Source organism: Monodon monoceros, unplaced genomic scaffold, assembly GCF_005190385.1.
Source record: "Monodon monoceros isolate NGI ecotype Baffin Bay Population unplaced genomic scaffold, NGI_Narwhal_1 Super_Scaffold_21, whole genome shotgun sequence".
NCBI lineage: Eukaryota > Metazoa > Chordata > Mammalia > Artiodactyla > Monodontidae > Monodon > Monodon monoceros.
The window spans coordinates 89,179,410-89,206,341 of record NW_021703778.1 but is presented as its reverse complement, the minus strand read 5'-3'; the positions used below and the strand labels follow the sequence as shown (position 1 = coordinate 89,206,341).

The 26,932-nt window shown below is 37.5% G+C and overlaps 1 protein-coding gene across 2 annotated transcripts in view; it reads right to left on the bottom strand.

Annotated features, from left to right (window-relative positions):
* Window positions 1-26,932, bottom strand: part of TTBK2 (tau tubulin kinase 2) — a 137,472-nt gene that overhangs the window by 43,753 nt on the left and 66,787 nt on the right. For both annotated transcript variants that reach the window (XM_029239127.1, XM_029239128.1), the window contains exons 4-9: window positions 26,302-26,375; window positions 19,441-19,581; window positions 17,839-17,943; window positions 7,415-7,480; window positions 3,112-3,204; window positions 1,871-1,996 (exon numbers count right to left, since the gene is read on the bottom strand). In XM_029239127.1, coding sequence (XP_029094960.1) covers window positions 1,871-1,996; window positions 3,112-3,204; window positions 7,415-7,480; window positions 17,839-17,943; window positions 19,441-19,581; window positions 26,302-26,375 — 605 coding nt within the window. The remainder of the gene's footprint in view (window positions 1-1,870; window positions 1,997-3,111; window positions 3,205-7,414; window positions 7,481-17,838; window positions 17,944-19,440; window positions 19,582-26,301; window positions 26,376-26,932) is intronic.

Below are 26,932 nucleotides of genomic sequence, written 5' to 3'. Positions count from 1 at the left end.
GTTAAGATGCGCTCCCAATGCAGAGGGTCCAGGTTTGATCCCTGGTCAGGGAACTAGATCCCACATGAATGCCACAACTAAGAATTCACGTGCCGCAACTAAGGAGCCCGCATGCCACAACTAAGACCCGGCGCAACCACATAAATAAATAAAATAAAAATTAAAACAAACAACGTAGAGTAATTTTTCTCAAAATGAAGACTGCAGCAGAGCATTGTGAGGAAAGCAAGAGACAGAAACTGCAAAGGTCAGATCTTTTTGGAACCTGACATCACATTGATACTAGTCATCAGAATACACGCGTCACTTACGCCAACATCTTTTTCCCAATTATCCTTCTCCCATCTACCTGTCCTCTGCTCCCACTCACTGCTTATGGAAAATCAGAGAGCAAAAAAGAAGCAGATTATTTATAGAATCTGTGAAACAATGAAAATGTTATGCCTGCTCTCTCTCTTCCTAAAATAGGGAAATTACTATATTTTGTTTTGTTATCAGGTGACAGAAACACAGAGATTCCCCTTAGAGAATGTTCAACTGAAAAACCTGAGAACAATACTTTGTTAATTTAAATTAAATTAATTATGGGTCTAAGTTTCAAACTTTAGCTGGTGAACATTAGTCTTCTTTAGATTGTGGGCATAACTAAGCAGAGAATGTAATTAAAATTTTTTTTGCTATGTAAGCTTTAATATTCACATGCAAACTTTGTCAATCAAAAAATTATTAGTACCCAAGATGAGAAAGTTGTAACAATTCCTAGCTCCTCCTGAATTTAGCCTTACAAGTAAAATTTCATATTTTATTGCAAGTAACATGAACTCCTGCATTTTAGAAAACCCATATAAAATATAAATGAGAACGTATTCCAAAGTGACTCATATACAATGTATTTCCTCCATTTGTTAGCCTATACAGTTTATAACTCAAATAGCCATATAGAAAAGAATAACACAGGCTCACCTACTTAAGGTCTCTAAGGACCCAAGGCTGTATGTTGCCTCTCTGCTTTATATTCTGTATATATTATACAAAAGCTGCATTTTCACAAAGAACTAGTTATTATATGCAAAAAAGTTCACTGTGCTGTAGACAATCTTTTAGTCTTTTGACACTGACAACACTTTAGAATATGAAACTTTCATTAACAGGCAGTAAAGCCTATATGTTGTCCTTTGTAGATAAAAATGATACACTGATATATATTTTATTATTACTAATCAATGTGTGCCTTGCATTTATATTTTCAGTGGTAGTGATTATCTCGCATTAAGCTCTGACGAAGTTCCCCCTGAGAGCAACAGAATCTTCTGAAATCTAGCTGGTTGGGGTTAGGGATGCAATTTGTGGTAATCCTAGTCACCCTTGTAAGGCCTTATTAACTGATGCTCTGAGGAAATGTTTCACTCACCACAGACAAAACGGAGCCAGTAATCTTCACTGACTGCTGTCCCACAGCATATTAACATACAATATGCAGCCCTCAAGCCCTCGACAGACACATTACCTAGTTGGACATTTCCTTCTGGTCAATAAATTAGCTATAGGATTTTCATAATTTGAACTATCAGCAATTCTATACACCAGAAGAACCACAGCAGGAACAGTTAAAATGTTACATGATGAACAAACCTAAAACTCTAATGAAGTATGTTCGTCCAGAAGGGAGGAAACACACACACGTGCGCTCACGTGCGGACGTGGACCCTGTCATCATCAGTCAATTTAACCACATTTCTCAGGATGTATTAAAATAGTATTATTCTAGGGACTTCCCATACTCATTTACAGCACCCTCAACAGTACAATGAGTGAAGACAGACTAAATGAGAGAGAAGAATTAACCCACAGAACTCACAAAGATGATTACCTGGTAGTCTGGTTTTGTAAAATAATCCAAAGAGGAGATGTGGTCCAGAAAGATGCTGAATTCTGGAGGGAGATGTTTCAACATAAGCCTGTGGTCATACCTCTCCTTAATAGAGCCCACTTGTTCCTGGGAAGTAAAGAGAAAAGGAATCGAACTCAATTTCTCTTGGCAGCTACACATTAAGAGCCTCTCAGTAACAGTCTCAAGGGTATGTACTACAGAATGAGACAGTGGGTAATTAAGCATAAAGCAAGAACTGAGCTCTTACTAATAGCTAACAGCTTAATGCACACTGCTTTAAGGCGGCAGGGGGAGGGGACTGTAGTGCAGAACCAAAGGGGTAACACAGTTCTGCATCAGTGAACACATAGCTCCCCAAAAGAAAGAGCTGACCTTAAATCTGGTCTACTTTTCTTTATCAACACATGCATTTATAGTTTTCAAATTGAACAATATGTGACAATTAAAAACTAAAAGCCTAATTGACTTATAAAAAAGAAAAAAAGAGAACTAGTAAAAATAAAACCTAAGAGGGAGGGCTAGAAGTCAAATCAGAAATGACAATTGTACTTAAATTTGTATCTATTCTCCATGTACATAAAAAAAGTCATAACATTAATTACATCTCTAATATCAGCACATAGAAAGAAAAATATACATATTGGGATACAGTGAAAATGTTTATAACTTTTAATTCTTATGCATAAGTATAATCTCAACAAAAACGCCTACCCAGAAATTTTTACTCCTTCCCCTACCAAAACTAACATTTCCATTTCTTTTTTAAAGGCTTTATTTTTTTTAAAATATTTATTTATTTATTTATTTGGCTGTGCCGGGTCTTAGTTGTGGCATGCGGGATCTTTAGTTGCAGCATGCAGGCTCTTAGCTGTGGCATGTGGGATCTAGTTCCCTGACCAGGGATCGAACCCGGGCCCCCTGAATTGGGAGCATGGAGTCTCTGTTTTTGTTTTTGTTTTTTTGCGGTACGCAGGCCTCTCACTGTTGTGGCCTATCCCGTTGCGGAGCACAGGCTCCGGACGCTCAGGCTCAGCGGCCACGGCTCACAGGCCTAGCCGCTCCGCGGCATGTGGGATCTTCCTGGACCAGGGCACGAACCCACGTCCCCTGCATCGGCAGGCGGACTCTCAACCACTGCGCCACCAGGGAAGCCCCGGGAGCATGGAGTCTTAACCACTGAACCACCAGGGAAGTCCTAACATTTCCATTTCCAAAATTACCTTGTCCTTTATTTTTCTCCAAGGCAGCTGACCAACCACAAATTCCACCAACATGTAGAATAAGGACCAAAGGTCATCATGTCTTCCCATTTCCTTCATAAGCAAAAGAGAATTCAGTCACATTACATTACCACTCCTTGTGAGTACATTACATTGTCTAAGGCCTAACTTTTGTGTTTCATTTTCCTATAAAACTATCTGGTAGGTATATCTATGTACCTGTATAGCTATACAGCAATCTACATGACACAACAGGTATACTGAAAAACTTTTGATACAAAGAACATCCCAAAACCCAGAAATGCTGGAAATAATTAAGAGCCCATTAATTAATAAATGAGTTCACTAATTAGTAAAGGAAGGTGGTTGCCAAGGGCTTTGAGGAAAGGGGAAAGGGGAATTAGTGTTTAGTGGGTGCAGAGTTTCAGTGTTGCAAAATGAAAAAGTTCTAGAAATCTGTTGCACAATAATATGAATATACTTAACACTACTGAATTGTATACCTAAAAATGGTTAAGGTGGTAAATTTAATGTTATGTGGGTGTTTCTGTTTTGTTTTGTTTTGCGGTACGCGGGCCTCTCACTGTTGTGGACTCTCCCGTTGTGGAGCACAGGCTCGGGACGCGCAGGCTCAGCGGCCATGGCTCACGGGCCCAGCCGCTCCGCGGCACGTGGGATCTTCCCGGACTGGGGCACGAACCCGTGTCCCCTGCATCAGCAGGCGGACTCTCAACACCTGCGCCACCAGGGAAGCCCTGTTATGTGTTTTTTACTACAATAATTAAAAAAAAAAAAAAAAAAAAAGCAAAGGAAATCTTAAGAGCCAAAATTAAAAGAAAGCTGGAAACATGAGAAGCAACCTAATACTGAAGCTCTGGCTTTGGCTATTTTGGGGGCATTTGTCATAGGTTTACCAACATGGGTTTTATCAATCATGAAGGGGACAGGTGTAAAAGCATTGAGCCTACACAAGACAGGATTTGTAACTTCCCCACATCTGCCCCCAACATATAGCTAGGACCCTCAAAGGACTATGTTTAGTGCAGTATTTGGTACGTATGTTATACTACAATAATTTTTTCTGTAAAATTTGACCACTATCAAAAAGATAAAGTGAGTGGTTAAAAAAAATGTGCCCTGAGAATCTGTTACCATAGGACTACCCCTCACTCAGATCTGGGGTTTAAATTTATATTGTTTGTGTGGTCCAGGAAACCAGGCCCAGAAATTAAGTGTTTTCTGGGTGATCCTGTCCTACAGTAATGACAGATGCAAATGAAAATCCTCTCAAGATACCGTTAAATTCAGACCTCATTGAATTCCTAGAGATAATAAAGCCCCACCAAATATAAGTTCATTACTTGAAATTATAAAATATATTAGAAAGCAAGCTACCATAAACTAACGGCAAGAAAAACTATAAAGAGCAGAATTAGATATCCAAGAATTTCAGAATGGAATTATAAGATATAGAATATGAAATAAGATATTTAAAATGTTTAAAAAATAGAATCAAAGTCACAAGAAAGGAAGCATATTCTCTCCCCCCAAATAAAAAGACCAATTAGATTTATAAAAGGACTAAAAAGAACATTTAGAAATAAAAAGCACAAATATGTAATTAGAAACTGAATGGTTAGGGAATTCCCTGGCAGTCCAGAGGTTAGGTGCTTTCACTGCCAAGGGCCTGGGTTCAATCCCCGGTCGGGGAACTGAGATCCCACAAGCTGCGTGGCATGGCCAATACACCACCACCACCACCAACAACAACAAAAACCCACACTCAATGGACAAGGTTAAAAGCTGATCAAGCACACCAGAAAAAAAGAATTAATGAACTGGAAGACAGATTTGAAGAAATTATCTAGAATGCAAAAAAGAGACCAAAAGAGAAAACCTGAGAGTGAACTTAAAAGGCATGGAAGACGTAACAAGAAAGTTTAATATGCATCAATTTGGAGATATGAAAATAAAGGTACAGAGAGAAAGGAAAAGAGGCAACATTTAAACAAGCAATGTCTGAGAATCTTCCAGAATAGATGAAAGATGTGAATGTTCAGGAAGCAAAACAAATCTCAAAACAAAGTAAATATAAAGAAATCCACACCAAGGCACATGCAGGACACCAAAGACAGAGAAGATATCAAAAGTAGTCAAGAAAAAAAGGACAAATTAAATACAAAGTAACAACAATACATGGACAAAGATCTCAGTAGCAACCATAGAACCAGAAGAAAATAAAATAATTTCTTCAAAGTATTGACATAAAACAAATATTAACAAAGGATTAAGATGAAGGAAAACAATGAGATGAAGTAAACAGAGTTCATCAAGTATTTTGAAAAGTCCTTGTATTGTTTGGGAATTATTTACATTAAAAGTTTAAGATTCTCTAAATAAACTTGCTTTTACTTAAAAAAAAAAAGTTTAAGATTTAGGTACCCAAAAAATAGAAATGCAGTGTATTAAGTTTAGAAATTATCCAATCATGGTCGCAGAGTATGGAAGAAAGAAGTATATTTTAGAATTACCTGGGAATTCTTTTTAAATTAGACAAGACACTCTCAAGGTTCCACTAGTTGTGCTCCTGTGTCACCACATACACTGACAATCACTGTTGTGAAGCTGTGTTACTGTGTAAAGCATTCTACTCCTCAGGTGTGTTGGGAGCAGAAATGAAGGGTAAGAACCACTGCTATACACTATCAAATTTCTCTACCAAGAATAATAAGCAGGTTAACAGAGCAACTGATAGAGTACTCTATGCTGGAAAGGCTTTTAGAAGAAATCTCTACTCTTCAAATTAAAAAAAAAAAAAAAAATATATATATATATATATATAAAATCTCTTTCTAGCAGCTATTTTGAAAATGTTTATATAGCTATTATGATCTCTGAAAATGTTTATGCTTATCTCAAAAAGAATGTCCGATTCCAATGTGGACATATTCTTTAATAGAATTAATTAGAAAGCATAGTACTTCTAAACTTTCGCAAGAATCTATCTGGAGGATGCGTACCTCTTTTCAAGGTAGAATAATTAACTAAATACCATAAAATAAAACAACACTGAATCAAACCAAATGAGTTAAAATGCTCAGCAGAGTGCTACACACTGATAAAAATACTTTTCCTATTTTCAATTTATAATCACATCCTAAGAAACCAAATTAACTGAAGCATAGCATATAAAACCACAGCATTCTCTTCCTATTACATTTAGCATTGGTCAAGTTATTATTATTTTTTAAATTTATTTATTTTTGGCTGCGCTGGGTCTTCGTTGCTGTGTGTGGGCTTTCTCTAGTTGCGGTGAGCGGCGGCTACTCTTTGTTTAGGTGCGCAGGCTTCTCACTGCAGTGGCTTCTCCTGTTGCGGAGCACAGGCTCTAGGCACGTGGGTTTCAGTAGTTGTGGCGCATGGGCTCAGTAGTTGTGGCACACAGGCTTAGTTGCTCCGCGGCATGTGGGATCTTCCCAGACCAGGGCTCAAACCCATGACCCCTGCATTGGCAGTAGGATTCTTAACCACTGTGCCACCAGGGAAGTCCTGGTCAAGTTTTTATTAAAGCAGTTTTGGCTTCACAGAACAAGAATAAGGTAACAAAAGACCAAGAAAAGATTTCTATTTATTTAATCAAGGAATCACTTGTTATATTTCTCAACTCTGTCCAAACAAGTTCAACAGTTGAGAATCCATAAAGTACCCACCTTTCCTATTCATAACTAAGGTTCAGGATGAGGAAAAAAAATTTTAGAGCAAAACAAAAGGATCAAAGTTAAAAAAAGAGAGAGAAATTTTTTTAATTTAACCCAAGAGGAGAGGTATAATGTACTAAGGTGAAAAAAAAATTTTAAGTTGCTATATTTTAGATCTTCATGAAAACAAGTGTGATGGAGAGGGGATATCACAGATTAGATGTATATTACAGATAAAATGACCTCCTTCATTAGGTATTGATAGTATGAATTCCCAAATAACTTCTTGAAATAGAACACAGATATTTTCTTTCTTCAAAATTCTATAGTAAATTTAATACTTATATCTAATTAAGGACACAAGGTTCTCCATAGACATATATATAATTAGCCATTGTATTTTCTGCCAAATTAAATTTTATTTTCTATGCAGCTGCACACATCTATTATCTATCCACTATGCATCATACCATGCATTAGTATTTCTAACACCTTTCCTTCTGCTCCCAAGCACTTTCCACACCTCTGTACTCTAATGTAAAGAAATCAATCTGATTCAAGCATCAGCATGCTTATACAGCCATGACTCTAGTTCAGATACCTACCCTGTTCCGATGAGCATTGATTGATGCGTAACGAACTGTCCCTCGAAAGCCTGCCACAGCTCGAGGCTACAAAACCAAGCAAAGAATAGTAACTGAGCTTTAAATAGCATAAGATTCAGCACACTTAAGCCCATGAAGTAGAAGGGAGAAACGTGTATTATTGTGAAGAAAACACTAGTTAAATTTCTAACATTTTTAATAATTGTGAAATTATAAAAATTAGAAAGAATATCTCTAAATCATATGTTTAAAACATATTAGTTATCAATGAGTCCCATTTTAGTTATCGATGAATCCCATTTTTTCCTACCATTTTAAAATAAAGTAGGATTTATGACAAATAAACTCTGTACATTAGAAAACATAAAAGCTTTCATGACAAGCATCATAGTATATACATTAATATTCAGGCTCTGGTTACAAATAAGTATATAAAGACCATGAGGTCTAAGTAAAATAAGATGCCAACATCTTTGTGTCTTGGCTATATCATTCAAACTCAATTCAAAGATGGTGGCAACTTGTACCTCTCCCTGCACATGTAATTCACATATTCATAAACTTAAATTATTGGGTACTATTACCCCAAGAGTTCCCTTAATGCCCTTTATAGTCAATCCCCTTGACTCCCAGTTTCTGGCTGGCAACCTCTGATTTCTGTCCCTCCTTAGAACTTAGAATTGTCTAGTGTTTTAGGTTTAACTATTCTAATTACTGTGTAATGGTATCTCACTGTGGTTTTAATTTGCATTTCGCTAATAACTAAAGATGTTCAGAATTTGTTCATGTACTTATTTGCCATCTGCAGTATCTATTCTTTAATGAAATGCCTATCCAAATCTTTTGCTTATTTTTATAGGTTTGTTTATTATTGAGTTTTGAGAATTGCTTATAGATTCTGGATATAAAGTCCTCTGTAAGATGTGTGTTTTGCAAATATTCTATTCCAGTCTGTGATTTGACTTTTCATTTGCTTAACAGTGTTTTCAAAATGCAGAAGTGTTTACTTTTGATGAATTTTTAATTCTTTTATTTTTGTACCACATGAATATATTTCCAAAACTTATGTTTAAAAACATCTTTAAAGAAAAAGAAAGTAAAAAGTGAGAGTGGTTAGTATCCTAAGAGCATGTTTTATTAAAATAAATACCTAGAAGCCAAAGCAATCTTGAGAAAAAAGAACAAAGCTGAAGGTATCGTATTCCCTGACTTAAGACTATACTACAAAGCTACAGTAATCAAAACAGCATGGTACTGGCACAAAAAATAGACACATAGATCAATCGAACACATAGATCAATCGAACAGAAATAAACCCACACAATTACAGTCAATTAATCTATGACAAAGGAGGCAAGAATATAAATGGAGAAAAGATAGTCTCTTCAATAAGTGGTCTGGGAAAACTGGACAGCTACATGTAAAAGAATGAAATTAGAACATTGTCTCACACCATATATAAAAATAAACTCAATATGGATTAAAGAGTTAAATATAAGACCAGAAATCATAAATTACTTAGAAGAAAACATAGGCAGACACTGACATATATCATAGCAATTTCTTAGATCTGTCAGGCAAAGGAAACAAAAGCAAAAGTAAACAAATTGGACCTAATTAAACTTAAAAGCTTTTGCACAGCAAAGGAAACCACTGAAAAAATGAAAAGACAACCTACTGAATGGGAGAAAATATTCACAGATGATATGACCAATAGGGGTTAATATCCAAAATATATAAACAGCTCATTCAACTCAGTATCAAAAAAAAAACCCGATTAAAAATTAGGCAGAAAACCTGAATAGATATTTTTCCAGAGAAGACATATAGATGGCCAAGAAGCACATGAAAAGACACTCAACACCGCTAATCATCAGGGAAATCCAAATCAAAACCACACCTGTTAGAATGGCTATCATCAAAAAGAACACATATAATAAATGTTGGTGAGGACAGGGAAGAAAGAGAACCCTCATACACTGTTAGTGGGAATGTAAATTGATGCAGCCACTATGAAAAATAGTCTGGAGATTCAAAAAAAAACTAAAAATAGCTCATAGACAATATGATCTAGAAATTCCACTCCTGGGTATATATCCAAAGAAAATGAAAACACTAATTCTAAAAGATACATGCACCTCAATGTTCATAGCAGCATTATTTACAATAGCCAAGATACAGAAGCACTCTAAGTGTCCATCAACTTATGAATAGATAAGGAAGATGTCACACACACACACACACACACACACACACACACACACACACACACTGGAATATTACTCAGCCTTAAAAAGAATAAAATTTTACCACTTGCAACAATATGATGAACCTGAAGGGTATTATGCTTAGTGAAATAAATCATATAGAGAACGACAAATACTGTATGTTATCACTTATATGTGGAATCTAAAAAATGAAACAAACAAATGAATATAAAAAAACTGAAACGGGGCTTCCCTGGTGGCGCAGTGGTTGAGAGTCCACCTGCCGATGCAGGGGACACGGGTTCGTGCCCAGGTCCGGGAAGATCCCACATGCTGTGGAGCGGCTAGGCCCGTGAGCCATGGCCTCTGAGCTTGCGCGTCCGGAGCCTGTGCTCCGCAACGGGAGAGGCCACAACAGTGAGAGGCCCGCGTACCGCAAAAAAAAAAAAAAAAAAAACAAAAAAACTGAAACAGACTTACAGACAAAGAGAATAAACTGTGGTTACCACTGGGGAGAAAAATGGGGAGGGGGCAAGACAGGGGTAGGTGATTAAGAGATACAAATTACTATATATAAAATAAATAAGCTAAAAGGAAGTATTATATAGCGCAGGGAATAGAGCCAATATTTTATAATAACTATGTAATAAAGAACTATGTAATAAAACCCTCAATGGAAATAAGAAAACAGATGAAATTCTGGAATGGTAACATTTAAAATTTTTTCTTAAGTAGGACACTATAGCCCTAGGCACTGGAAGTTTCAGCTGAATGGTTAAGAAGGAAGCAGCAAGAGAAAACATGGCATTCCAAGAGCTTAGACACAAAGGGCCAATGTAAGATGCCAGCTCAAGGGCTAAAGAAACTGAGGCATCCTCTAAACCAGGAGGGAAAACATGAACATGCAGATTCAAATCACTAAGTAAATAGAAGTTCAACTCCAAAACCGTATGGACCAAAGTACTGCAAATATATATACAGAGACACACACTACTCCTTTGTTTTTTTTTTTTTTTTTTTTTGCGGTACGCAGGCCTCTCACTGTTGTGGCCTCTCCCATTGCGGAGCACAGGCTCTGGACGCGCAGGCTCAGCGGCCATGGCTCACGGGCCCAACCTCTCCGCAGCATGTGGGATCTTCCCGGACCTGGGCACGAACCCGTGTCCCCTGCATCGGCAGGCGGACTCTCAACCACTGCACCACCAGGGAAGCCCACAAGTCCTTTTTATCTCACATCCCTATTTGATACAACTAATACATCTTAAAGGTTATAGACAGTAGAGGCTCTCCCACGTGCCACAACTACTGACGCCTCCACGCCTAGAGCCCGTGCTCCGCAACAAGAGAAACCACCACAATGAGAAGCCCGTGCACCGCAACAAAGAGTAGCCCCCATTCACCGCAACTAGAGAAAGCCCGCACGCAGCAACGAAGACCCAACACAGCCAAAAATAAGTTAATAAATAAATTCATAAAAAACAAACAAACAAAAAACAGTAGAGGCTCTCAAAACCAACCACATAAACAACTTGCTAGTATCGCTAGTGTAACAGATAGGATCCATCATTCCCTTTGTAATGCATTCTGACTGACAATCCTATATCATAAGTTTGGAAAAATAAATACACATTTATGTTTTGAGGGAGTTTCTCTGTGGTGATGGAATAGTTTTATATCCTGATTGGGCTGTTGGTTATATGAATCTACATGTGTGATAAAATTTCATATACCACCCCTCCCTTGAAAGGAAAAGTGTATGTAAAAAATAGTGAAATCTGACTCAGGTTTGTACTTGAGTTAATAATAGTATACCAATAACAGTTTCTTAGTTTTGACAACGTATTATGATTATGTAAGATGTCATCATCGGGGGGAAGCTAGGTGAAGGGTACATGATAACTGTACTATTTTACAACAGCTCCCTGAATCTGCTCCATACTCCAAAACAAGTACCCTCGGGCCTATAGAAGAAAGAAGAAAGCAAAGTAAGGGACTGGTTAATGCAAAATATAGAATGTAGGTTATGGCCACTATAATAGCAACTTAAAACTAAATGAAATTTAAAATTCAGTTCCTCACTTGCTCTGGCCACAATTCACGTGCTCAATAGCCACATGTAGCCAGTGGCTACCATATAAGACAGTACACATACAGACACTTCCATCTTCGCGGTAAGCTCCATTGAAGGAGCTCGAAGAAGGAAAAGGGGTGTGATCAGGAAGTGATCGACCCACAGAACACTTCTAAGGTGGTAATGAACTATTTCTTAACCTAGATGGAGGCCATGGATGTTTTGACATTCTTCCTTAAAATTTTTATATATGTTTTTTACACTCTTCTAGAATACACATAGCAAGGCAAAAAAAAAAAAAAAAAAGGAAATATTGGTTTTTGCAGATAACATGATGGCATACCTAGAGAATCCAAGCAACTCAATTCAAGTTTCTTAAAAGCAATAAATAAACAAAATTGTACTATATAAAAGAAATCTACCCAGGCAACTTTTGATTTTATATTAGTGGAACAATATAAGAAAATGATTTCAATCATAATTATGATCCAAAAAGTAAGAAAGTAATTTTACTTGAGATTTAAGAGTTTTAAAGAAAATTATGAAATCCTACTGGCATAAAAACTCTAAAAGGAACTAGCTATTAACACATAAATAAAGGGAAAGCTTAACTCCTTACACAGCCTGGGCTACACTCGACCACAATGATATTCCCTCTTTCTTCCATAGTGCTAACCTGACCCCAACCCCGGTTAAACTCAATTCACAGACGAAACTGTACCTGTTAACAAGCAGTTAAAAGTATATGGAGAAAAAGGATTGTACTGACAATCTTACCTTAAATTACCATCATACTCAAATGAGCTTTCAGCACAGCCCAGCAATCTATTATATTTTCCCAGTCAGTTTGCTCTCTCCCCTTCCATGATAACTATTTCCCACGTGCTCTTCTCTCCTCAACCTCCAACACCATTTTGCACTCTCAGCAAAAGGCCTTGTCTCTTTCTTCACTGAGAAAATAAAAGCCATGAGAGAACTTCAACTTCCACCACCAAATCTAAATGCCTACCTGTATCTGTGTCCATTTACTCTACCTTTTCTCAGTTACAGTGGAAGAAGTGTTCTTGCTCTAATAATGGAGCATTGTGCCAGGATTCCTTCCCCTAACAGCTTGCAAGAACTTGGCTCCTGTGATTGTTCCTGCTCTGTCCTACATCATCAATTTTTTTCATGTCTCCTGGAGCACTACTAGTATTAGAACACGAGCATGCTACAATAGCTGACGTTAAAAAAAAATAAACTAGGGAAGGAGGGAAGGATTTTACTTCCCTTACAACTACTTCCTTGTTTTACTTATATTCCCTTTCTCCACATCCTCTCCCCAACACTTTCTTTAACCTACTCCAATTAAGTTTTCATTGCTCTACAGAATCACTTTTATAAAACTCACCAGTCACTTCCATCTTGCCAAATCCAGATGATCAGTTCTCAGTACTCCTACCTTCCTTGACCTATCAGTAGCATCAGTAGCACCCCACATATTTGAAGCACTTTCTTCACTTGGCTCTCAAGATACCACACTCTCCTGATTTTTCTCCTACCTCACTGGCCAATCCTCCTCCCCACTGTTCTTTGCTAATTCATAGTTCTTTTCTATTCATTATCGAGTTGCTAAAGTGTCTCAATGGCGCAGACTCATATCTCTCTTCTTTTCTAGCTATACCTTTTCCCTAGCTGATCTAAGCTAGTTCCATTTTTTTAAATTACCATTTATTTTTAAACACTGGGAGCAAATGATTCTTAAATTTATATTATCTCCATCCCTGATAATCTCCTTTGAGCTACAGATTACTATATCAAGTCAACTTATTATTTCCATCTAGAATCTAAGAGGCATTTTAAACTTAACTTTTAGAAAACAGAACTTCCGGGGACTTCCCTGGTGGTGCAGTGGTTAAGAATCCACCTGTCATTGCAGGGGACACGAGTTCGATCCCTGGTCTGGAAGGATCCCACATGCTGCAGAGCAACTAAGGCTATGCGCCACAACTACTGAGCCTGCACTCTAGGGCCCTCCAGCCACAACTACTGAAGCCCACATGCCTAGAGCCTGTGCTCCGCAACAAGAGAAGCCACCGCAATGAGAAGCCCGTGTACCGCAACGAGAAGCCCGTGTACCGCAACAAAGTGTGGCCCGCGCTTACCGCAATTAGAGAAAGCCTGTGCGCAGCAACGAAGACCCAATGCAGCCAAAAATTTTAAAATTTTAAAAATTAAAAAAAAAAACAACTGAGCTTTTAAAAAAAAAAACTTCTGTTTTTCCCTCATAAAACTTCCGTTTTCCCACACTTCAGCCTTCATCTCTATCATGGTTTCAGGACAAAAACTTAGAAGTCATTCTTGACTCTTCTTTTCCCTTCACATTTCAGTATCAAATCCAGAAGGAAGTCCTGTTAAATACGTCTTTAAAACATATCCTAAATATAAGCATTTTCCACATGTTCATTGTATCACCCTAATGCCCTAAGTCCCAGCCACCAGCAATGACCACTGGACCATGGCATTAGCCTTTTAACTTGTCTTTCTGATTCTACTCTTGCTCTCAGTAGTCTCTTCTTCACAGAGTGATTAAAAAAAAAAAAAAGTCCTAAGAATTGAAAAACTGCTATTCAGAATAGAAGTGGGATTCCAGAAATATATTCAAATCCAATACACTACATAGAAACTAATTTCTTTACCTGCCCAAATACCAATTAATACAAGAACACTGATAGAACTGAAGATAGTCTTCCACAATTTCAAGGCACTTAAATTCTCATGTGGCTACGTTTTAAATATAACCTACTTCTGTATATAACTCTATAGTTAGCTTATTGACAGAGCATGTAACATATTATGCAACAACCCTGCTTCCTATCACACTTAGAATAAAATCCATCTCTTGGCAAAATCGTTCACATTCTGCGGCCTACCAACGTCCTAAACTCGTCTCTCTCCACTTACCCACCACACTATGCTATGCCATGCTACAGCCACAGTGGCCTCCCCCCTTTTCCCTGAATATACCAAACTTACTCTGCCTCAGAGTCTCTGCACTTGCTGCTCCCTTTGCCTGGAGCACTCTCTTTCCAGAAAATCACACAGCCTGCTCTCATACTTCATTCAACTCTCAACTCAATACCTCCTTAGAGAAGTCTTTTCTAACTAATACCTCTAAAATAGTCTCCTAGCCTCACTGCCCATCACTCTCTATGTCAATACCCTGCTTTCCGCTGTTTTTTTTTGTAGAATTTATCACAATCTAAAATTATGTATTTATTTGTGTATTATCTGTCTTCACCACTAAAATATAACCTCCGTAAAGAACCTCATTTTGGTCTGCTGTTCACTGCTGCAGTCCCAGCACCTAGATCCATGCCTCACACATAATCTGTGCTCATTTAATAAGTGTTTTATAAGTGAATAAATACTAACCTCATAATATGCTAAAAACTAAAAAAAAAAGATACTTGGAATAGAAATGAGACTCCAGAAATATATTCAAGCCTAATAAGCTGCACTGGACCCAAATTCATCACCTGCCTTGCTATCTATTAATGCAAGACCTTCACTGGAACCAAAAAGATTGCCTTATAATTTCTAGGTGCTTAAATTTTCATGTGCCTATATTTTAAATATAATTTACATTTATTGTATACAGTCTGTTATTATATAGTTATTAGCTCATTCAAAACCAGTGTTTCAACTTCTGTGCAACTAATCTGCTAGAAATGAAAATCATAGTCAGTACCAAGCTGAAACAAAAAGTATAAAAGTAGACATTATAACACAACATTGTATCAACTATACTTCAATTAAAAAATAAAATTTTTTAAAAAGTAGACATTAAAGAACTGTAGGGGGAGATCAACTGCCAGTATGACAATATGAGGAGCTCTAACGACCTGCTCCCCAGTAAAACTGGTAAAAACAATTAAAAAAAATAACCATAGCCTCTGGAAATGGTCCTTCGAGCAAACAACAAATGATGAAACAGCTATTTCATATTCATGAAAAGTCAGTAAGAAAAGCTAGAGTCTATGGTATTTGAACCAAAACCGCTCCCCCTCCTTCCTCTCTTCCAGATCAGCAGGGGTGGCTCCACTCCAGGATGCTGCAGCCGAGAACACAGGGCTCCTTCCTTCCCCAGTTCCGAGCCAGAGGGCTTTCTTCGTGTAGGAGCAGGACTTCAGCATTTCTCATCTTCTCCCAGCTGCCTGTTGCTGACGAGGCTGTCATGGGCAAGCGTGGTACAGAGGTGGAAGCCCCTTTCTTGCACCCAGCTTCCACTCATGGAATGAAGGCTCTACCTTGGGCATGATGTGCTGAAAATACTGGAGCCCCAAAAGCCCTTCTCCTGGCTCATGAAGCAGTGGTTCCATGCCAGGAGAGTCAAGCCAAGAGACCTCAGGCTACTGTCCCGATCTCAACCAGAGGGCCCTGCTCCCAAGAGAGGATGTCACTCAGAGAGAAGTCTGCCATAGTCCTCACCCCCAACTCCAGAGCCCTCGGTCAGAGATTTTGTCTGCGGACAGAAGAACGCCGTAAAAAAGTTTATCTCCCAATCTCTTCCCAAAGGAACTTATTTCATTTGCAACAGTGAAGTTAATTAAACTTAAGACCCTCTCATTAATAGTGGAGGTTACAGTACAGAGAATTGGGAGGATTTGTGGATCTGAGGATACAGTCTAGACCACAGGCTGGCCAGGTGAGAACCAGGGGAACAAGACAGGTGGAGGAACCCGTCTGGGGTCAGAACAAACTATAACCTCAGAAGGGAATTCCCTGCCAGTCCAGTGGTTAGGACTCTGTGGTCTCACTGCTGAGGGCCCAGGTTCAATTCCTGGTCAGGGAACTAACCCTGCAGCCACGGCCAAAAAACCCCCAAACTATTCCATTTTAGGAGCCACAATTTGATTGGATTAGTCTGTCAAGGAATGTACGTCTTGGGGCACTGTTTTAAGCAACAGAGCAATCAGCCAGCAATCAGCAGGTTTAATACTGGATGTGGTCAGAAAAAGTGTGGAGGAGAGCCCTACCAGTACCACTGTCATTCCAGGGTGACGATGGGCAGACCTAAAGCTGCACCTCCCTGAGGGGCAACAAGAGAGACTTAACAGGGCTTCCCTGGTGGCACAGTGATTGAGAGTCTGCCTGCCAATGCAGGGGATGCGGGTTCGAGGCCTGGTCTGGGAGGATTCCACGTGCCGTGGAGCAACTGGGCCCGTGAGCCACAGCTACTGAGCCTGCACGTCTGGAGCCTGTGCTCCGCAACAAGAGAGGCCGCGACAGTGAGAGGCCCGTGCACCGCGATGAAGAGTGGCCCCCGCTCGCCGCAACTAGAGAAAGCCCTCGCACAGAAATGAAGACCCAACACAGCCAAATAAATAAATAAATTTATTAAAAAAAAAGAGAGAGAGAGACTTAACACTATGTGCTGGGATGGGGGGAAGGATAAAATAATCTAGTCAGTCACTAAACACATAAATAAGCAAATAACACTAACAAGCCCTGGAAGGGAGGACCAGTACCCAGAATTGCTATAATATATTATCTAAAATGTCCAGTTTCCAACAACAAAAAAATATAAGACATGCAAAGAAACAGGAAAGTGTGAACCATACATGTAAAAAAAAAAAGTAGGCAACAGAAACTGACTATAAGAATGACTACATTCTTCTCCTGTTGGATATAACAGGAGAAGATTTCAAAGTAGGCATTATAAATATGTTCAAAGAAATAAAGGAAAGCTTTCCTTACTTAAAGAAGTAAGGAAAGTGTAATTACAATGCCATATCAAATAGAGAATATCACTAAAGAGAAATTTGTAAAAAGAACCAAATGGACATTCTGGGTATGAAAAATACGGTAACTGAAACAGAAGTACAGGATGTACAGAGACTCAGACTGCAAAAAAGACCCTTGATGCTAAAGTGGTAATGTGTGTTCTTATAAGACCACTCTAAATCTGCGTCTAATGTACATGTTTTTAAAAGCCACAACTCTCAATAATAAAATTAATTAACACCATCTATAATCATAAAATCTATATGATACTTCTTGGATGACATCCATTCTGATACACAATTAGCATTTCTTTAAAAAGCGTAACACTATAAATAATAAGTTAATTCTCAAATATTTAATAATAACATGAAAAATCTTACTGGTCTGACGTCACCACAGGAATTGGTAAATTGTCGAGCCAAGCCAAAATCAAGCATGTAACATTTCCTACATGTACTAGGAAAGCGACCCATGGCAAAGTTTGACTAGAAAAATAAAGAAGGAAAATATATATATTATTATTATACTTAGTCCTTATACCTTATCCTTCCTCTATTTTAATTCTTCTATTTAAACTCTATATAATACACATGTCCCAAATATACTATTCTAGTCAATGATGTTTACTGGATATTAATACATAATTTTGCTGTGGGTTCTATTAATGCCTAGGATCAGGTGAACTTTGAGCAACAAAAAATTTATGTGACTATAAATTTACATAAAACACAACACTGACTTAACTGGAATCAGTACTCTAAGTTCCTTGAAATTCTAGTCTAAGTCACTACTTACTTTTTAAAATGGGAGGAACTAGGAGTGAGCAAAATAGAATACATAGTTCAGAAATTGAAATGAATTTCCTATAAGCATCATGAACCTGAATTTCACTACATGTAAAAATTAAAATACAATTCAAGGACACATTTCAAAACAGACTTAAGGAAAATACACTCTGCATTCTTCCCTTAATAAAAATAAATGTAACATTAAATGACCACAAACTTGCAAAGACAGGTATATAAGGGAATTTTTCTTTTTAAAGTCAAAAGTCAAATTGTTATAGAATTGTTAGCTTTTATTTTAAAATACTGTTTTATTTTAAAATACTGTTCTACTTAGGGAGCTTTCTAATCAAAATGGAAACTCTTCAATCACCATGGTTCTCAAATAATGACGTTTAGCTTGACATAAAAATAAAAGCAGGAGAAATCTATGTTACATTAAGTCTGACTCAACTATGTTAATTTTAGTTGGCATTTTCATGTAAACTGTTTAATTTTAGAAATCATGTAGCAACAGATGGAAATAATTTTCAACTGCAACAACCAACATATGATAAATTTATAGTAAATACAGCATATCAGAAATGGATCATTTCTCCTTGTAATACAAAAACCAAGAAAGAGAAAATAAAGACATATTTCACAGTTACAGAAATGACAATTTCTAAGAAAAGACAGAATAGAAAAAAATACTATATATTGGCACTGTAGCACTCAGGAGAAAAATCAAGCTCCTTCATAATTGATGGTTTCTTATAAGTATAATTTGTCACTTGAGAAATAGTTCAAAGAACACAATGCCAACATCTAAAAGCAACATATGTATATATTTTTAACCAATATCAGGAAAAAGAAATCCAAAGAATAACTATTAATTTAGGTGTAAGGCTAAGTAACTGACAATGTTAACACATATAATAATAATAGTGAAGCATTAATAATTTTTAATTTGACTGCTGAGCAACATTTTCATTGTATGAGAAAAGCTCTTTATTATAAGTTATAGTTTGTAATTATCATTTTTTTTAAGTTAAAAGGCAAGTTACATGTACTTTAAGTTTACATCTTTGCCACAGAAATTAAAATACTACCTTGTATTTAATATAGAAAGCTACATTTGTACTTTACTATGTCCCATCATAAGATTAAGAGTACCAAGCAAACTCATTCTGTGATCTGGAGGAAAAGGCTCCCTACCGGTTTGATGTCTCGGTGCAAGAATCCCACAGAATGGATGCTCTCAATAGACTCCAGAATCTGTCTACCCAACCGAAGAGTAGTGCTAATGGTGAATGTGCCCCGGGACTGGCTTCGGCGTAGATCCGCCAGATTCCGACCCTGTGGAAACCAAATAAACACTTTCAAGTACTGTACTAAATGTATAAGAGAAGAGTAGAGAATTGCTCATTTACCATTAAAAAATGTTTTGACTGAAATAGCAAGGATTTTACCTGAATCATGAGCCTCTCACTCAAGAGAAGAGATTCTCTTAAGATAACACATGAACATTTCGGAGAAATTTAAGAATAACCAAAGTTTTTTTTTTTAACATATTATGTTTCTTTTTAACTTTTTTTTTTCTGAATGAAGGATTCTTTAAATTCTATAGAACTTCACAATTTTCTAAAGTTTCACACATGATTTCATATAATGCCATAATAACCCTTTTTAAAAATCTCCTATCCCTATACTGCCCCTACCCCCTCTCCCCGCTCCCCACTGGTAACCACTAGTTTGTTCTCTATATCTGTGAGTCTGCTTCTTTTTGGTTTTATTCACTAGTTTATTGTATTTTTTAGATTCCACATATAAGTGATATCATACAGTATTTGTCTTTGTCTATTCTACGTCTATAATATGTTTCTGAGTCATCATGTTTCCTTTGTCACTGATGTTATAACAAAATATAGTCTTGATTACTTAAAAAAGATATATACGGGCTTCCCTGGTGGCGCAGTGGTTGGGAGTCTGCCTGCCGATGCAGGGGACACGGGTTCGACCCCTGGTCTGGGAAGATCCCACATGCCACGGAGCAACTGGGCCCGTGAGCCACGACTACTGAGCCTGCGCGTCTGGAGCCTGTGCTCCGCAACAAGAGAGGCTGCAACAGTGAGAGGCCCGCGCACCGCGATGAAGATTGGCCCCCGCTTGCTGCAACTAGAGAAAGCCCTTGCACAGAAATGAAGACCCAACACAGACAAAAAATAAATAAATAAAATTTAAAAAAAAAAAGCTTTAAAAAAAAAGATATATACACAGGGAAGTAATTCCTCATTACTGCCTAACATATTCCTATACAAACGACTTAATTTTTCTGTGTCACAGTTTCCTTATAAAATGGGGCCCATAATACCTACCTTACACTGTTTTGTAAGGATTAAACAAGATCCATGTAGTGTTTAGAATACTGTCTGGCACACACTAGGTACTCAATGAATGCTAATTACTGTTATTATAAATAAAAATGATATGAAACAAACACTCGATTACTTATAGCAGTAGATAAAAGCAATGAATTTATCTAGCCTGTGCCAGATGTATTACATTCATGACTGTATTTAGTCCTTAGCACCCTAAATAGAAGTTGTTATTCCTGTTTTACAGATGAGGAAACTGAGGCTCAGAGACTTTAAATAATTCTGACCTGTTAAGGTAAAACTGTTCTTCAAATCTAAGTCTGTTTGACTGGAAAGTGTTCTTTTTCCACTGCACAGTGCTGCTCTACCCGGAAGATTCCTCATTGCATAGGTTTCAAACAAGCAATCTGACCAGAAGAGCAGGCTAGGATGCTGCAGTTCCTCCCAAAGAATGGAAACTGGCTCCTATATCACAAGGGAATTTTAAACATCCTAATCTTTCTATACCCAAAATTTTATAGTGTATGTTTGGGATTAATACCACTAATACCATTACCTCAACTAAAGACAGTTAATTCACTTCTGAAAAAGTAATAAATTCTTAAGTGACTTAAATACCATTTAAAATAAAATATTAAATAGTAATCAAGTAATACAAGAATTGAAAAATTACGGAAAAGTCAGGAGCCTTTAATACTTCATATTCTCTTTAAAAATGAGGTTTTCCCACAGCATTAATTGGTAGTTAACTTTTTTATTATTTTTTAATGTTAGTGGAATTTATTTTATTGTTCTCTACATCCTCAGCAAATGTAAAATGACTGATAATCCAGGGCAATGAATTTTATAATCCCATGAGGTCATGTACCTAATGACTTTTATTAGCATTTCAATAATTTTTTCCTTCAAAAATCAGTATTTTGACTGCCAAATATATACCTAAGGTAATACTGGAACTTTATTTGTAAACAAATTCTGCCATCATAAAAGTTTTTGAAAGGAAATCAATTAAAGTGTATTTATGATATTAGTAATGCTTTTTAAATTTTAAATCTTTTAAAACATAAATCTAAGGTATCAATTAACAAAATCTGAGAAGATAAAAACAAAGCTGGCAAGGGTATGGGGAAAAGAATTATTAATATGGTACATACATGCAGGTTGATCCACCAAATTATACTTCAGGTTATATATTACAGGTGATTATTATTTGTTATAGATAAAAACTTAAAACAATCTATACATCCATCAATAAATGAAATGGTTAAATAAATTATGGTTCAGTCATCTTACTGACTGTTATGCAGCCACTAAAAAAAGAATGAACTCTCATATATCTATCCATCACCCAGAATTAACAATTATCAATTAATGGCCAATCTTGTTTCATCTGTTATCCACTCCTCCCCTCCCCCTATGCAACACACAACATCTCCCTTCCTACACACATATACTGGATTATTCTCATGTAAATTCTAACCATATCATTTCATCCACATATATTAGGCAAAGAGATGAAAATACAAAATCAAAGAAGTTACATGCCAGCAATTCTATTGCCACAAAATCAAAGAAGTTACATGCCAGCAATTCTATCGCCACAAATCTGAACTGGAAATATCAGTATGAACTATGATATATTTTTTCTTTAAAAAAAAAAAATCCTGAACCTATCCACTTGAAAAGAATTTAAAACAATGACCAACCCAACTGCAGCAGGCACCCATAGCATCTAGACTGTCATCTCTAAATACCATTTATCATTAAGAGGAATCAGAAAGTAAGGATGCTATCAAGGTTCCCTACTGAGGAACCAACTCATTATTCTGAAAACTTTTAAATAAAAGAATCAAACATTAGTCCTTCCCTTCTGTGTGAAATGTACCTTAGGATAACCTGATAGTTGGTAGAGTGCTTTTTAAAGAATTCCAGCTAATAAAGAAGAAATTACAACAGTGTTATTTGCAACCCCACTGAAGTAATGAGTCTAGGCAGTGGTTACTAATGGGTTGATAAAATCTAAGAGAAAAATCACTGGGAACTTTAAAATGGATGGAGAGGCTGATGGCCCCGAAACCTCACTGATCAATCTTAACGTAACTAAAAGAGAGACCACCAGACACTGCCTACTGATGTGATATAAATAGGAAGCACACAACCCACCTCTGAAGTATTCTAGCCAAATAAAACAAAAGTGGAATCTGATCTAATCACAAGTTTATAGAAAATACAGGGGACAGAAGAACATGTTAAATATCACCACATGGAGACAATCAGCAAAATCCAGAATATGGAAACTTCTGCATGACGAATGACTCTGTTTTTATCAATGACACAAACAACAAAAAGAAAACTGTAAGAAAAAAAAATGAGAGGGAACCTAAAGATTAAAAGAGGCTTAAGAGATATGTATGCACAAAATACAATGTGTGAACCTTGTCTGGAACCAGATTCAAGTAAAACAAATATAAAAAATAATAATAAGGGAGAGAAACAATCAAGAAAATCTAAAGATTGACTTGATAATTGATGTTATTAAGATACTATTGTGCATTATGGTTAACAGTGGGAAAAAAAGAATCCTTGACTCTTAGAAATATATATTGATATACTTACAGATAAAATATGCCTTGGATTTTCTTTGAAATTATCTGCGGAAGGAGAGGAAAGGGAGGCTACACCTCAGATAAGATTGGCCATTTTTTTTTTTTTTTTTTCCGGTACGCGGGCCTCTCACTGTTGTGGCCTCTCCCGTTGCGGAGCACAGGCTCCAGACGCGCAGGCTCAGCGGCCACGGCTCACGAGCCCAGCCGCTCCGCGGCATGTGGGATCTTCCCGGACCGGGGCACGAACCCGTGTCCCCTGCATCGGCAGGCGGACTCCCAACCACTGCGCCACCAGGGAAGCCCAAGATTGGCCATATATTGATGATGACTGAAGCTGGGTGGTGAGTACATGGATATTCATTATACTATTTGCTCTACTTTTGTTGTTTAATTTTTCCACAATAATAAAAAGTTTAAAAATATATAGCAGTTGGGCTTCCCTGGTGGCACAGTGGTTGAGAGTCAGCCTGCCGATGCAGGGGACACGGGTTCGTGCCCCGGTCCGGGAAGATCCCACATGCCGCGGAGAGGCTGGGCCCGTGAGCCATGGCCGCTGAGCCTGCGCGTCCGGAGCCTGTGCTCCGCAACGGGAGAGGCCACAACAGGGAGAGGCCCGTGTACCACAAAAAAAAAAAAAAAAATATATATATATATATATATATATATATATATATAAAATATATATAGCAGTCCTGATGTTAGGCAATCTAGATCCACATCTGTACTGGTTACAGGCATTTTTTGCCCCTTCCTAGGTGATATGCCTATCACAAAATATCACCCTTTGGCTATACTAAGGATGATCATGTAAAGCTTCAATAGTGACAGGATATGAAATAAGACCTGGCCAAGGTCTTCCTAGTAGAAATGAGAAAAGAAACATGTGTGACTACTTGAACCCTATTAGATTTCAGATCCATTTTAATGGTAAATAGCTAGAATTTCTACAAGAGAAACAGGATTATTCCTTAAAATTTTTAACAGCAGATATTATATAATTGAATTGCCAGGAGGAAAAGACTGAAGTTAACTTCAGAACAATGAGGGTTTTTAGAAAAAATTAGAAATGTCAGTGAGAAGCTGGGTCTGAGCATATACATTTTATTAAAATATATGTAGGAAACCCCAGCAGCCATCTTCAGTATGCCAAATAAGAGAAAGAACCCTTGAACAGTTATAACAGCTTTAGTCTTGCCTCAAATCAAGTCAACCATAACTGTAGGGATGGGAGGTTAATGGTGGGTTAATTTTCGCATGACAGGAAAGAATACAGCATGCAAGTCAAATTGAAAGGTTCTTGTATGGGTCCATAGGCGCTTGCCAAAGGTCACAAAAGCCATCGTTATCTGATATACACCAGCCTCCTTAGTTCTCCCAGACTAGGAGCCTTCCCATTTCCAGAAAGTGAGATTAAGGTTAAGTGCAAATAAAATAAAACCAAGTATATGCTAGGACTGAGAGAGAGACTGCAGACTAAAGAAGACTGTCCATGTTCTCCAGTCAGTAGTAGCCTAAAGACAAAAATAGTTTTATTGTGCCAAGAATATTGGCCTCAGGCTTCCATCAAGTCCTAACACCCATCAAGTTAGTCAGTCTCAGGCAAACCACAAACCTCCTTGAGCTTAAGTCTCTTCATTTGCAAAATGGGGATAAAACCTGTCCTATCCTCTTCAGGGGATATGATAAGGATCAAATAAGATGCATGATAAATCCAGAAGAAAACTATAAAATAGCATACAAAAAGTTATATTATTATTGGTCAAAGTGAAAGACAGAATGATCCATACTAATGACCTAAAAAGATACAGGGATAGCTACTTCAAGAAACAAAACTATGCTGGCTCAAGAGTAGTGAATCACATGATTCAAAGACTTTAAGGCTACAGTCTGCAGGGAGATTAATATCTATAGATCTAAATCAAATGCTGAAGGATAGCTGAGGGAAACAAAAAAAGAAGAGGAAGAATTTAGGTCAGGATCTATGTCTCTGAAATCACTACTATGTAGCTAAGTTGAAAAAATAAATAAATAAAAGAATCAAATGCCTAAAACAAACTTTGCTAAAGATGAAGGGAAACTCTGAGGACCCTAAACTAGGCAGCAAAGTGAACCATGTCCTTTATTTTATTTTATTTTTTTATTATTTATTTTGGCTGTGTTGGGTCTTTGTGGCTGCAAGTGGGCTTTCTCAAGTTGGAGTGAGCCCAGGCTATTCTTCATTGCGGTGCACGGGCTTTCTCATTGTGGTGGCTTCTCTTGTTGCGGAGCATGGGCTCTATGGCGCACAGGCTTCAGTAGTTGCAGCACACAGGCTCAGTAGTTATGGCACACAGGCTTAGTTGCTCTGTGGCATATGGGATCTTCCCGGACCAGGGATCGAACCCGTGCCCCCTGCATTGGCAGGCAGATTCTTAACCACTGCACCACCAGGGAAGTCCCTGAACTATGGCTTTTACACACTGATGGTGACTACAGGTTCAGAGCTGTGTGTGTGTGTGTGTGTGTGTGTGTGTGTGTGTTCATTCAGGGGCAGAGGCAGTGTCAGAGAGAATGGGATGATTTCTCTCTTCTCCTTGTTGTAGTCATTACTTCAATGCTCCCTTTCTGAATTTCTTGCATCTGCTACCCAACCCAACTCCACTTTCCACCTAAAGGATAGGGGAACAGAGCTATGTTAATGATAAAGAGAAAGAGGAATGGCATTTCTCCTCTATCTCATCTTATTTTTAAATTTTCAAGCAGTCAAGGTTGATACTTGTGAAAATGGAAAACTAGGGCCCTTAAGGTAGTGAAAGGTGGAGAAGGAAGGGACAGGGACAGGACAAAACTCATATTATATCCAGCAATCCATGTGGGAATCAAAAACTTTGCAATGATGACAATCAATGAAGATATGCATCAACTAAATAGTTGACAGAGACAACCCTTCCATCTTTGGAAAAATCTGTTATCAGGTCTGTTTAAAGTTCCATCTGCATAGTATAAAACATTCTGAGATGATACCAAGAATGTTGTTAATTTTATTCATATCTACTATAATTAGGTATTTTGATCAAAACTGGACAATTTTAAGATACATTTTCAAAGTAACCTACCTGCAACTGCATGACCACATAGTTGAATCGATCATTCCTCCCACAGCCAATAAATCTACAAACATGGTCTTTCCCTGGATAAAAGAAAGAAGATAGTAGAAAAGGTTATACTACAGTTTCTCTTCTTAAAAATTAATAATTTGTTTTTCTGTATAGTATTTTATGATCAAATGTAAAGGACCTATCTTAAGAACCTTAAGGACAGGAAATTAGTATTATTCAAATTTTCTACCCATCTCTCTCCATATCCTACACTGCTCTTTCTGTAGTCAAATAAATGTTTACTAAATGAATAAATAAACAAGTAAATGAGGGAACAAATGAATGATAATTTATTTAGGAAGGAAAGAATTAAGAGGTCATTTCAGATCAACTTGCCCAGACATGATACATCTGAAAGCACAGAAGAGCGATAAATAAGAACTATGTTAGGAATATAAACCCTGAATTTTAGATATGGTCTGCCATTCACCATTATAGACTCAGTGAGTCCCTTCATCTTTCTGGGCCTTATTGATTTGGATTTGCTCAGTGGTTTTCAACCTGAGTTCCACATGTGAAATCCAAGGAGCTGCTAGTGGCTAGAATGCAGAGGGAAGCAGAGATGGAGCAGACAGAGGCTAGGGTCCTG